Source organism: Amaranthus tricolor, chromosome 6 (assembly GCF_026212465.1).
Source record: "Amaranthus tricolor cultivar Red isolate AtriRed21 chromosome 6, ASM2621246v1, whole genome shotgun sequence".
In the NCBI taxonomy this organism is placed as follows: Eukaryota; Viridiplantae; Streptophyta; class Magnoliopsida; order Caryophyllales; family Amaranthaceae; genus Amaranthus; species Amaranthus tricolor.
In genome coordinates this window covers 26,304,298-26,318,721 of record NC_080052.1, presented here as the reverse complement: position 1 = coordinate 26,318,721, position 14,424 = coordinate 26,304,298, and the positions used below count along the sequence as shown (strand labels likewise).

The 14,424-nt window shown below is 36.2% G+C and overlaps 1 protein-coding gene across 1 annotated transcript; it reads left to right on the top strand.

The window, feature by feature from the left end:
• Window positions 1-4,549: 4,549 nt before the first annotated feature.
• LOC130814906 (integrin-linked protein kinase 1-like) lies at window positions 4,550-13,829 on the top strand. The gene is made up of 12 exons (XM_057681175.1): window positions 4,550-5,258; window positions 6,629-6,703; window positions 6,808-6,903; window positions 7,467-7,552; window positions 7,640-7,760; window positions 9,235-9,314; window positions 10,183-10,245; window positions 10,382-10,500; window positions 10,729-10,814; window positions 11,497-11,618; window positions 12,662-12,776; window positions 13,367-13,829. The coding sequence occupies exons 1-12, from the start codon at window positions 4,818-4,820 to the stop codon at window positions 13,430-13,432; spliced, it is 1,470 nt and encodes a 489-aa protein (XP_057537158.1). The 5' UTR covers window positions 4,550-4,817; the 3' UTR covers window positions 13,433-13,829.
• Window positions 13,830-14,424: the final 595 nt, after the last annotated feature.

The window sequence follows — 14,424 nt, the reverse complement described above, 5'->3', positions numbered from 1 at the left end:
ACTAAAGTGACGCCATCAACTAGTTTAATTATTAATCTATATTTCTGGAGCTATTTTCCAGAATATTGCAAATTAATAAATTAATTTCCACTTTGCTTGAAATAGGAAATTATTTTCCACATTACCGTTCACGTAGGATAGGTGTGAGAAATTTTTTATTTTTTATTTTTTTAATATAACCGCTACATGAAATGGAGGTTTTGTTTAGGAATCTGAAGTAAACCGCTAGATGAAATGGCGGTTTGTGAATTTTTAATTTTTTTTTTTAAAAAAAAAAATAATAATATTGAGTAAACCGCCACTTGAAGTGGCGGTTTTGTAGCAGTACAAAACAGCAGCTTCGAGTTGTTCACTGCATTTCATATTCCTCTTTGCATCTTGCTGCCTGCTGCCGGTTTTAGCTTAAAAAAAAATTCTTCACTCTCATTTACTTCAAATTTACAATTCCTTTCATTCAACTAAACTAATCAACTACATTCCGATCTTCTTGTGTACCAGTTCATTTTCATCCTCATTTAAGGTATGAGTAAAACCCTAATTTTTTTTCAATATGCAAATTGTTTTTTTGTTCATTATTGTTTTCAATTGAAGTTATAAATGCGTTGATTGTTTGTTACATTCTCTTGTTTTCATGATCTAAGCTTACATTTTACACATTTGTAGTTGAATTTTAGGATTTGGTTTGTATGCATATAAAGTGTTTGATGAAATGCTTCAATGAAAGTTTATTACTTTGTAGGGTTAGTTTAATGGGTTTTAGTATATATTCATGGTATTTTTAGCTTTTATATTTGAAATGAACCTTCTAATAAGTGTTCTAATACCTTAGTATCACAAATTCTTGTATTCAAATTTACACTTCCCTTACTCACAATCAACAATTAAGTGTATGTTAAATCACATGAAAAACATGTTTGTATTTGCAGAATATGGATCATTATCTCGTTATAGTGTATTGGGGTGGGGAAGTCATGATATTGGTTGCAAATTGGTAGCAAATTAGTGGGGAAATCACATGAAAGATCATTATCCCGTTGAAAAACACGTTGAATTGGTTGCGAATTTGGATAATGTGAGGGAAGTCATGATATTTATATGAATTTTATAACACTTAGGTATGTAACAACGATCATGGCGATGCCGGGTCCAGTTGATCTATCAGTGCTTACGCTTCAGGCGACACACAGGAGCATAGCTGCGTGGGAGTGCTCCACTGCCCAATTGGTTACTCGTCAGCACTATCAGGCGAGTACATTACAGTGGGAGGTGGATGACAGGGTATTAGAGGTAGTCGAACTAGCTGGTTTCAGATACATTCATAGGTTCTTGGGCGGGGGCTTAGAGCTCGATCGAGCTCTTATCACTGCATTGGTGGAGAGGTGGAGGCTGGAGAATCATACCTTCCACCTCACAGTTGGCGAGGCAACGATCACGTTGCAAGATGTGGCAATTATAATCGGACTGCCCATCGAAGGTCAAGCAGTGATAGGCCATGGAGAGGGAAATTGGGCAACATTAGTTTATGAGCTACTAGGGGTTTGGCCTGAAAACCCTCAAGACCCCACACAACTGAAGATCATCGTTGGATCGTCATTGAAGCTGACTTGGCTCCGAGAGCATTTTAGCGCACTAGAGGATGACGCGGATGATGTGACGGTTGATAGACATGCGCGAGCTTACATCTTGTACCTGTTTGGATGCATCTTGTTTCCAGACAAGAGCGGTGACTCGGTATAGTTGATCTATCTCCCTCTAATGGGAGACTTGGAGCGCATAGATGAGTACAGTTGGGGAAGTGCTACCCTAGCGTATCTGTATCGTAACTTATGTCGAGCATCTCGTAGGGGTGCCAAGGACATTGATGGCTGCTTGATGTTGTTACAGATATGGTCATGGGAGCACATTCATATAGGGAGGCCCATTATTCGGTCGATTCGACCCGATGGGCAACATGATCAGGAAGACGACGCAGATGATTTTGAACCGGTGTTAGGGTCACAGCATCGGCGCGGGATGGATCCTTTAGCAGTAAGGTAGCAACACTCAACTCACTAATCAAATTCATAATTGCACTTTTTTATGATACATCAAAATGTTAAACAATGTTCATTTGTTTGCAGCTGGCTTCGCGTATATCTTTCGAGATCCCACTCCCCACATACTCTCGTCTACTACAGAGACGCACTTGATCGACAACGGGACGATCAGGTTATTAACATTTACTATTTGTATTAGTTATTAATAAATTGTATATATTACTGAGCATATTGATTTCTATTACAAATGACATGGCAGCCTTACACAACGGCTAAGATGGACGCTCTACCACACATATGTACATCGGGCCACGAGATTTGGAGATCGCGTTGTCCACTTATTTGCTTTGACATTGTCGAGCTACATCTTCCAGATCGTGTCATGCGTCAATTTGGTTTGGAGCAGGTTAATCCGCATGCCTGTGACACCCAACCTCAACTACATGCGATCGATCGAAGGACTGGGGACAAGAACTACGTCCTACGATATAGATCGCATGTAGATGCGTGGAATGACCGAGCATCTCGTTTGGTTCGAGGAGATAACTTCACAGGTCATAGCACTGGTATGTACATGAGTTGGTACAGCCTACAGGTGTATCTCCATATTACGCCTAACAAACACCGCATTTGCGCAGCCAGGATCACATTACCATCCGACATCTATGTTACTGGTACGTCTTCTTTCAACACTCATAACATATAGTAATACTTTAATGTCAGTCTTTTAACAACATAATGATAACATACAGGCTGAGCGCATCCGATCGGTGCTCATACAATGCAATGACACGATTCAAGGGGCCGCTACATCGCCAGTTGATGTGGGGTATCGGCTATGTTCTCAGACCCTAGGCTCCATCAACGCGTCATTGACCGATGCATTGAGTCAGGCGGGTTATGAGTACCTCATACCGACTCCACCGGTCATTGGCGAGGTAGATGACACATTCCACACTCCTTCTCCAAGGAGTTCAGCCCATAGAGGTAGCTCTTCCGGAGGATCCAGTTCTCGGTCCACATGAGGTCGCTAGCGTTCATCTACTCGAGGTCGGTCTTCCAGATCGCCATCGTCATCCGGTACTATGTCGCCATTCGTTCCTCCAACTTCCATCACCACTCCTCCTCCACATCCATCGCCTCCGCAAAGGATCATCACATATCAACGTGCTAGTCAACGACGAGCTCCTGCTCTTAATGTCATTGCGGAGGTTGACGAGTTCACACCATCATCATTAACCGGTGCGCAAATGAAGAGGGGCCGGGGATTGTAGTTTAACATACTTTGTATATTCTTATATGATTTAAACTTCTTGTATGACTTTTCATAATTAATTTTTTCAAATCAAGCTGGTTCGTAATTGATTAATATGGAATAGATTGTATTGGATTAGTTTAATGCAGGTTGTGTTAACTATTTAGGGGAAATGAAAGAAAAAAAAAAGGCACAGACCAAACCGCCACTTCATGTGGCGGTTTACCATGGACCAAACCGCCACATGAGATGACGGTTTTCTTTGAACCAAACCACCACTTCATGTGGCGGTTTAGTGCTTAAGGTAAACCGCCATCTCAAGTGGCGGTTTGGTCTGAAAAATAAAAAAAAAAATTCTCCACGTGGACGGTATTGTGGGAAATATTTTCTCATTTAATGCAAAGTGGGAATATGTTTTATTTTAAGCAATATCATGGGAAAAGTTTCATATTTCTGTTAGTAATTTTTGTATGAGACCGTTTTAACATGAGATAGATAGGATACTATCGGTTTGTTTTTAAATAGTAATCACTTTAAAGTTCTAATTAATCACTTCAGAATTGTAAGTGATCATTTTTAGTGTTGTTTTGCCTTGATATGCTATTAATTTTTCTCGGTCTTTTTTATGTTTTTTTGCCTTGTTTCCACTTTATATACACCCCTTTTATAGGATAGCATTCTTATTGCTTGTTTTTTTCGGTTTGGACTTGTTCTAAAGCGCTCGAGCATACTATGGAGATGCCCCGATCCCCCATAGGCTTATGTGGAAGTATGAAGCAAAACACGGAGTAAAATATGCAAAAAAGGCAACTCAAGGAGTTGAGCTTGTCCCACATGTTCAAACTATACACTTGAACGTGCGTCGCACATCCTCCTTAGCTTCTTCCATACTTTGCAAAGACATATTCAAAGTGGCGTTGGTCTCGTGCCAAGAGATTTTTTAGCCACATCCTTCGTAATGGGTATGAGTTATTGTCTTTCATCCCTCCTAGAAGTCTATCGTAGTTTTTATAAGCGAAATATATTAGATACGATGATGATGACATTTTTTAAATTTAAATTGGTTTTTTTTTTGTTCAAAATAGAAAAATTCTTTTATCCAACTTATTTTACTACATTCAAAATTCAAATTTAAAATCTTTGGCCATCCAAAATTATTGCTCAAAATAAAATATTAAAATTCAAAAAACATTTTTTTTTGGCAAATTCATATAATTCTCGAGCAAAAGTCAACTGGTAAATCCAACCAAGCTCGAGACCCCAAGCCACCAATCCCAAATCCTCGACATTTCATTGTCGTACACCAAACTCCGTTATTCACGCGCCATTTCACGCCGTCATCGTTACATCTTCTGTCCTCTTCAAAACGTCAACGCCCGTGTCCAAACCCACAACCCACCCGATTTTTCTCTCTCCCCTAAATCACCGACTCTTAATACCAAACCATAATAAAATACCACCAACCCAAACTCATAAATAAGAAACTAAATTCTCTCTCCTCCGCCATTTTTCCCGATCACCGGCAAATGGATTCTCCGGGAGCAGTAAGGTTTCCTTTAGGCCGTCAATCCTCCTACGCTGCTCTCGACAAACTCGCCTGTGCCGGGGATGATGATGTCAACAATCATTATACTACCAGCGATGCAGATAATCATCTGATCCGTCCACCGCCGTTGATTGAGTTGACTGATGGATCATCAGACGGTGCAGCAGAACCGGAGGAGAATAACGATGACCTTGACGAAATTGAGATTCCGGCGAGTGTGAAATTGATGTTTGCTGCACATGAAGGAGATTTGGAAGGGATTAAAGAACTTGTAGAGGAATCTAATGCAGATGTTAATTTTAGAGATATTGATAATCGTACTCCTTTACATGTTGCTTCTTGTCAAGGTTATGTTGAGGTTGTTGATTTGTTGATTCAAATGAATGCTGATGTTGATCCTAAAGATCGTTGGGGCAGTACGGTAATATTTTTTTCCTGATTTATATTGTTTTGATTTTGAATTGATCATTTACTTTGAGTATTTTGTGTTTTGGTTTTTTGATCATTGACTTTTGTAGATTATGATTTTTTGTTTGAAGAAATAATTAACGAATTGGTGTGTTATTATTATTATTATTATTATTATTATTATTATTATTATTATTATTATTATAATTATAATTATAATTATAATTATTATTATTATTATTATTATTATTATTAGGAGTATTATTATTATATTTTGAATATCAGCAGCAAGTTGCGATAAAAAGATCTGGAAAGAGGATTATACTGCTTACAAAAACAGTTTAGGTCACATTTTTTTTTTTTAAGGTTTTTCTATGATGCAGGAGTTGTTTAGATTTCAAGTATAATTGATTTATTATTATTATTTTTTTTGATAATCTTGTGGTTATTTGTGCCTTTCTGTGTAATATAAGTATGATTTGAGGAAAATGTGCTGATGGCCGAGTTACAGACTCAAATAACTTGGAAGAAATTTCAATATCTCATGAGTTATTTCTAGCAAAAGAGCCAGTCGATTATTTCAATATGCTCTTTTTAGTGTGGAGGATTTTATGCTTAAGTTTTTTGTGGAAAACTCAAGTGGCATCATCTTGAAAGGACTTGGGGTGATTTTAATTTTGTTTAATTCAGATAAAAATTGAAAGATTGAGTTGGTTGTTAAGCTATCATCCTCCTCAGAGGTTGACTGCATCTTAGAAATTGAAAGAAATTACTTGATCACTAGGCTATTCATCTATGATTTAGACCATATCATTTTTTTCGCACCAGATGCAATGTTTCTCAAAACTTGCAGGCTAAGAATATTGGTTACGTACGTTTTATGAAGCAATTTCTGTCTGCAAGGGAGCTAACTAAGAAGGAAATTTTATTTTTTGTTATTGCTTATGTGTATCCATGCCTATTCTCCTGGGGTGCGGGTTTATTTCTCTAAGAATTTGTCGTGGTTTTGTAGATTTACATAAAAATCTATCTTTTAAAGTACCTACACAGAGGTTATTCAAAAGCAGCTAAAAATGCACAAGAAACTTGTAAACTAAGGTTTCTTTTTTTATCCCTTCTGGTGTTGTGCTATAATTGTAATCGTTTAAATATTTCTTGTATAGATTTGTTATGAAATCTCAGAGTTGTGTAGTTGTGTTGGGCAAAGTAATCTGTACATTGCGGTATTTTATTGATTTATGATCATTCAAGATTATTTTAGGGCGAAGTACTCTGTAATAGAGTCAATTATGCTTTGCCATTTTGGTCTACTTTGTTGTATGGAAAGTTTGCACATTTATTTTTTTCATCTTGACATTGTATGGTTGTTCTTGCCAATGCCAGCCACTTGCAGATGCCATATTTTACAAGAACCATGAGGTGGTGAAGCTTTTGGAGAATCATGGTGCAAAACCTCCTGTATGTCATGTGATTAAGCTTTGATAGGGCACAAAATTATTGCTTTGATTTCATTTTTGCTGATTAGCTGTCTTCTTTTTTTTTGTGTATGGGTTACAAACTAGATGGCTCCTATGCATGTCAAAAATGCCCATGATGTCCCGGAATATGAAATTGATCCCCAGGAAATTGACTTTAGCAACAGTCGTAACATCAATAAGGTAATCATTACTTTAATATTTCAATAATCTGGACTATTATTTTGTTCGTTCTCATGGAGCCAAAGATATATAGTTCTTTGATTTTGAATTATAGTGAACTATACTATATGGTTGCATACATTAGTAATTAGATCATAGTGCAATATTTCGGATGTCACTATGCATCCCATCACTCACTGCGGATGGTTTTGCAGTTATTGGATTATAGTGGTACTGGTAACCTAAAAAGCCTTCACAATGCAGTTGCGATGCGCCGATGCGGCCAATATTTGCACTATGCATCCTATCCCCAAACCCTTGCTAGGTCGCACCTAGATGGAAGCCAGTTAATTGCTTCGGGGTAAAGGAATGTTGTAGATAGCTTGTAGATTTGATTCTTTTGGATTCTAGCTATTGCTTCTGTTGGATATATGTACATTCTCAGTTTCTCACTCACTGAATTGAATTGAGACTTCTTGAGCAATATATCTGACCTAAAGTTGACTGCTGCACTGTTATTTGAGTATAAACTATAAAATGACTTCCTGACATGCTTTTCTTCCTTTCTTTTGTTGGGTCTTCAGGGAACCTTTCTTAGAGCATCATGGAGGGGGATAGAAGTTGCTGTCAAAAAGCTTGGCGATGAAGTATTCACCAATGAAGATAAATTGTGAGTGCTATAAATTTATTGTATTTTCTTCTCATTCCCTGGTGCTCGAATTTTATATGATGTTTCGAACATGTTAATGTGTTGCAGGCGGGCTTTCAGGGACGAGCTCTCTTTGCTTCAGAGAATTCGACATCCAAATGTGGTTCAGTTCTTGGGAGCTGTTACTCAGCACACACCAATGATGATTGTTACTGAATTTTTACCCAGGGTTAGGCATCCTTGTCCCCATTAGTTTTCTTTATACACACTTCTTTTAATCTCATTAGTACAGAGATTGTATCGATTGCATCTAAAAGAGTGAATAATTTTACGCTGCATGACCAGTCATGTACAAGGGCTTGATCATGCAAGCCAGTTAACTCCAGTTACTATAACACTGTGCATGACACCGTGACCATACGAGTAGTTTGGTATTATTGTGCACTTATGTGGTTTTCAATGAGCTTTTGAGAAGATATTATTGGGATGATTTTGAGATCATTAAATGATAGACTGATTGCACGAGATACTGGCTTCTTGTTTGCTTGGAGATTTTAGTTTCTCTTTGTGGGAAATTACGCTTGTTTGAGGCTCATGAAGCATTGTGATAAGAAACCTGCTTCGTTAGGATGTATGAGGGCTTGACGTAGATATCACAATCTTGGTTGTGCACAAGCATGTTATTTTTTGTTTCCTATACTTGTCTATTTTGGGTGATTTTGGTGTTGATGAGTATTTGCTTTCTTAGAAGTAGAGCGAATCCTATTTCTAGTGGTACTTTGGTTTGGGATGAAGGATTTTGAAAAGCTGGCCATATGAATTCTATTTCTTGATTTTTATGATTCTACCTTTATGGAAATTGAACCTCAAATTTCCATGACAAAAGTTTTGTTTGTGTCTGAGTGACTCATGCTTGGATGTAGCTACCAGATAGTTTTCATGAGGAGATTTATGTTGACCTTATTGCTTGAGTTTATCTACATTCTACAAACTACTTGCCTTTGCATGTTGGTCATGTATGAGTAAGGACTGAATCAATCCCTTTTTTTAATTTCAGTATTTATTCTATTTTTATAAAGTAACTGATTTTCACCACTTACATTTTGTGTTGCATTTTTCACTTAAGTTCACTTCCTTTTGAGCCTCTTACTCCAGAAGTTATGTATGTTGTTTGAGGTTTCTTTTGCACTAGTAGAAGTAGCCTAGTAGGGATCTTGGGTACCTATTTCTCTGTTCAACTTTTTATCCATGCATAATACTGAGCATATGTTGGATCTGCTATCTTTTCTGGAGGGTGGATGAGCAAGTTCATAGTTTGGACAATAATACAAGAAACAAGAGGTAGCTCTTATGAGCTATGCCGTCACACGCAATGGCTGCGTGGCAGTATTTGGACTAACAGCTTAAAATATCCTTGCATCCGAGTAAATTGTTGATCATTTAGATTAATAAAAAAAAAAACTTCGCTTTGGGATTTGTTTTTGTTATTTAACCTTTTACTTTTTGAAGTTGGAAGTACAACTTCAGCGTTGATTTGTTTTGTTTCAAGTAGTTGAACCCATATGTTGGGAATTTGGGATTAAGGCCATGGCATTGTTGCCTGTTTTTTTATTTTTTGCATCAGCCCTTTAATAACCTTTTTTTTTTAGCATTTCAGCCCTTTACTAAAACATTTACTCGCTAATATGTTTTGCACACTACAGGGAGATTTTTGTGAGTTCTTGCAAAACAGAGGACCATTAAGACCCAAAACAGCAGTGAGATATGCGCTTGACATTGCAAGGTCTGCTTCTCTGTTAATATATCATAGATTTCAGGGTAGAAGCCTGTTGTGTTTTATGTAAGAGCGAAAGATCAATGTTGATTCACTTATCTATTTTTTAATTGGGTGTCAAATATTGTATGCCGGTGAGGGTATAGTTTATACCATTCTTTGATTTCATGTACGTTGTATTTATTTGTTTTAAAATGATCTATATTTATGTACTAAAATTAGATAGTTTAAGAAGTATTAATATTATATGACTAATTGGCTGCATGTTTAAGTCATTGATTGATCATATCGCAACTATCCATGTTTGCATAATAATTAATTGTAATTCGGATACATACTTGAAGACAATATCATTTAATCTTCAAAGATGCGAACTTTACTTGTGTTCATGTATACAATTGCGCAAGAAATCTACATTGGACTTCTTATAACTGCAGCATCTATTTTCTGATATTTTTAGAAAATCTATGACTCTTCATTCAGCTGAAAACATGGTAGTAGCTCTATTATTTTCAAAGTGTCTTGATGTCCTATTGAATGGCATTCCTAATTCCTAATTTTCTTTTCATGCATCCCAATTACTGTCTTAGTGATGAACATTGCTATATGTTTCCTTTAGGATTATAGTTTATCATTAATCAGTTGAAATATAATAATGGTTAGAGAGAAATATTTTGTGGCACTGGCTATAAAGTAGTATGTGCATGTCTTTTTTATATTCTCTGCACTAATGGTCATATGGTTAGGACTATTTTCCATGCAAACTGTATCTGCCGTAGAACTTACTTGCTACTGCGATCTTGATGATGCCTTTTATATCTGATGATGATGCAGCTGGGTCAAAGAGGACTGATTGTTAATTGTCCTTGTCGTGTAGGGGAATGAGTTATCTGCATGAGATTAAACCACTTCCAATTATTCATTGTGACCTTGAACCTTCGTGAGTTTTTATCCATCTTAACTGTTGTTATAATTTGTTATCATACTGGAGTGGTGTTTGCACATCTGCTCTTATGCATCTTTATTTATATGAAAATATCCGAACTTCCTTACTTTGGCTATCAATAAGATGACAGCAACATATTGTGTGATGATTCTGGACACCTTAAAGTTGCCGATTTTGGAGTAAGCAAGCTTTTGAAAGTTTCCAAAGGCGTTGAAGAAGACCGCCCTGTACCTGATGGAGAAACTTCATGTAAGTATTACTTCTTGTTGAGTTAGTACGAGCAAAAAATAAATAAATAATAAATAAATAAAAAATAAAAAATAGTACTCCGTTAAACTAACCGTCACCTTTTCTTTATCTTGAAAAATGGTAATAGAACTTTGAATTTCAGGATTTGTTTATTTTCATTATTCATTCTCAGTCCACTTGATAAGTAATTAATCAGCGTTGTATCTGTTTCACCTGTTCCTTGAATAGGTCGTTATATGGCACCAGAGCTATTCAGAAATGAAAACTATGACACCAAAGTTGATGTATTTTCATTTGCTTTAATTCTTCAGGAGGTAAATATTGATTTTTATTTTTCTTTGTTCATTTATGAGTGTGTGTATGATAACATCTCTTGACTAATCTAGACTTGGTGCTCTTATCTCATAGCTTATTGAGTTTACCCTTATATTTGCTGTCAGGTTTCATGTGAAAAACATTTGATTACTATATTATCCTTGATAGCCCTTTAGTGCTTTTATTTGCAAGAAGTTGTTTGAGAAAGCTACCATATTCATGTATTTGAGCTGAATCCAAATGCGCCTGAACATGATACGCACAAATTAGATTAGAGTGCTTATAAGGGCTTCTAAGATTACCAAAGATGTGTTTGCCAGCTTTGCCCTCTTGTATTGCCTTTTCTTTTTCTTTTTGATTGGGGTAATGAACCTGAACCTGACTTGTATATTCTTCAGATTTCAATTGATCAAGGTCCTAAAGTCGAATTTATGCACTTAGATTAGCCTTCCACGCTCTTGTGCATGTTCACTGTTGGATATGTTACTCTTATAGTCAATTTTTGTCAATGCTATTGAGCTGGTTAGATTTAATTAGTCCTGCCATTTAAGTTCAGCACTCGCTATAAATTAATTGATGGTGTTGATGTGTGGTTCAAAACCTTTTAAAAGCTGTACTTTTCTGTTGGGATTAAGGATCAAACATTGTTGTTGTTATTGTTGCTCATGTGTGATTCATCAGATGATTGAAGGCTGCCCACCTTTTGCCTCAATGGACGAAAAAGATGCACAAAAGGCGTATTGTGCAAATGAGCGTCCTCCTTTTAGAGCTGCAGGAAAACCATATGCACATGGATTGAAAGAGTAAGTATATTTCTGTTGTCTTAAATTTCTCTAGCTCTCTATCCAATCAAATGTTTTCTTGATTATGTTTTAATTTGAGCTTTTATAACCACTCTACAACAATAAGAAGCTGAAGCCTTAATCCTTTAGGTAGGGTCAGAATGAAGAGTTTATCTACTATAGTCATTCTTGAAATCCTTTTTATGTTTCTGTTTTATAGACACTTTCTTGCAATCCCGTTTTCTTCATATCATTTCCCCTCCTGGAATTCTAGTGGCTTCCAACCACCCCCCAAAATCGTCATAGTGCTCTTAACCTTTATTAATACAAGTGCTTAATCATACAACGTGCAAGCATGTCTTTGGTTTAAAATTAATTTTCCTATCTAATTTTTCACTCTGATTAGCTGAGATTATTCACTTTCGCTCCTACAAAATCCGAGCTTAATAGTGTTTGGATTCAGTTAGGTTCTTCAATTTAGCACTGTGATTTGTGAACCTATCATTAATTCATTATAGACTCTCGGAGTCTTGGTTTATCATCTATTTTTCAATTGAAACCTGTTACGCTCATGTTATCTTAAGCATGGGATATTCAGTGTGTCCAAGTGTCGGCCTACTGCTCTTTTTAATTCCAATGCTTCAAAATCGACCCACTAGCACATTTAGATGCTTAAAGGCATCAGCCATCAGAAATGTAAATGTGTGGAGCCATTTTAGACTTCTAGTAGCTTGGATAGGAAATATTTTCTCTACGTCCATAATTTTGTGAGGAACATTTACGGTCTTCAATTCAATTTCTTCTCAAAATCCGAAACAACTCACATAATACTGAAATTTAATTCAACCCAAAAACTGTAGAACTGAGCTCAAATTTATTGGATGCTAGTGCTGATATAGTGATATACTAATCCTAATAATAATGACAACAAACATTTGCCTATACCTATGATTGAAAACTTTTTCCAGGATAATTGCTCAATTCTTTTGCTCATATTTAATCATTTGTTTTTCATGTGTCTTAGTTTGTCTGTCTATTTACGATTATTGGTGTTCTGCAATCAGGTTAATTGAAGAGTGCTGGAATGAAGATCCAAGAAAAAGACCAACTTTTAGAGAGATAATTCCGAGACTTGATCATATATTCAATCATCTCGGTAGGAGGAAACGTTGGATAAAGGTGTCTTCTCTTTCCTGATTCTTTATCTCATCTCATCAGGTTGGGGCTGAATCTTCTTTAAGGGGGGGGGGGGGGGGGGGGGCGCGGGGGAGGAGCTATAGGACTTTTTTGACCTAAGATAGGCATGATTTCCTTCTGAATAAGAAGGAATAACGCATGCCTTTCTTTTATACAGAAATTGGATTATTTCATTAGAATCATGATTGCTGAAGTCAAAAGAAGCACTTGCGTTCAACTATGCAAAAGTATAAATCTTATTGCTATCAAATATCAATCATTTTGTTATATGCTAGGGTATATTATGAAGTTTTCTCTAGTTGTGGAAATAATTATATTTGTCTCCGTTTCCTCTATGTTTGTATTTATGAAATTTACCTTGCAATTTCAGCTATATTATCAAGTGTTTGTATCTTCATACCAGATCTATCGTTTGAGCCTTGGCCTTGCTCCACTTTCTTGCACTACAACTGTTTACTTATCTGTTTTCTCTTAAGTCCGAATTCAACTCATAGTTATTCCTTTCAGATACATTTCTCTCCATACCAACAAAAAACTAATCACTTCTACCATTTCTCGCACTGATGTTGCAGGTTAGGCCGCTGAAATGTTTTCAAAGAAATGAATCCAGTCTTGGTAGTTCATCTTATGCTATATGACTTCGACGCATTTTTTGTCTAGAATTTCAATCAGAATCAGGCATTGAAAACATTATTGTTCATGATATGGGAAGAGATTTCGTTGTACCAGTTAACTGGGTTGCCCCGAAGCACATCTTAGGAATGAAGCTGATGAAATCTAAGCAATCAATGTTAGTGCTTAATTTTTTGGACTTATTTGGACTTCCCACGTAACATTAACTCCCTCAGCATTCATATTGTGATATATGATTGATCACTTGCTATTCAAAATTATGTAATTTGTCTCTACAAGGTAGTATAGGAGTGATAACACACGATTTTGTGCAACATCATCTATATGTATTCTAGATTGGTATATTTTGTACTATTACTATCTACTACTATCAAGTTGTTGAAAAGTTGTATGCTTTTGATTTTTGACCCTCTTTTCTATTCTGTTTTGTGTGAATCGAGCCCTTCTTTGATAGAATTGGTGGAAGGTCAAATTTGGAGTTGGCATCGCTAAAGCAACGTGTAATTGTAAAGCTAGGCAAGATAAACTAAAACTTGGCAAGACGTTGGTATCTAAATATGGAGTGATCTGATCAAAATATTTTGGATTTTATTATAATTTTTTCATATAATTTAGTTATGATTTTGTTGATAAAGAAACAACATAAATTTCTTTTTCAAAACAATCATTTTATATTACCAATTTTTATTTAGGTTATGCTTGTATTGAGACTTTGAGAGTAAATATTTATAGAGAAAATAAAATGTCATCCTCTTCAACCTAATATTTCGTCTGTAAATAAGGTTTAAGTGAGGGAAAATGACAGATATTTCATTTCCGTCTTCTCTTTAAAGAGAGAGTTAGAGGAATGTGGTCAATTTTACCTCTAAAAAGGAAAGAGCTCTGCATAAAGAGAAGTTGGAATGACATGATTGCCTTAAGAGTAAAGCTACCTACAGAAAAACACCATATATAGGCTGGAATACACGGACACGTCTTTGGACTGGCGTGTTCCGTG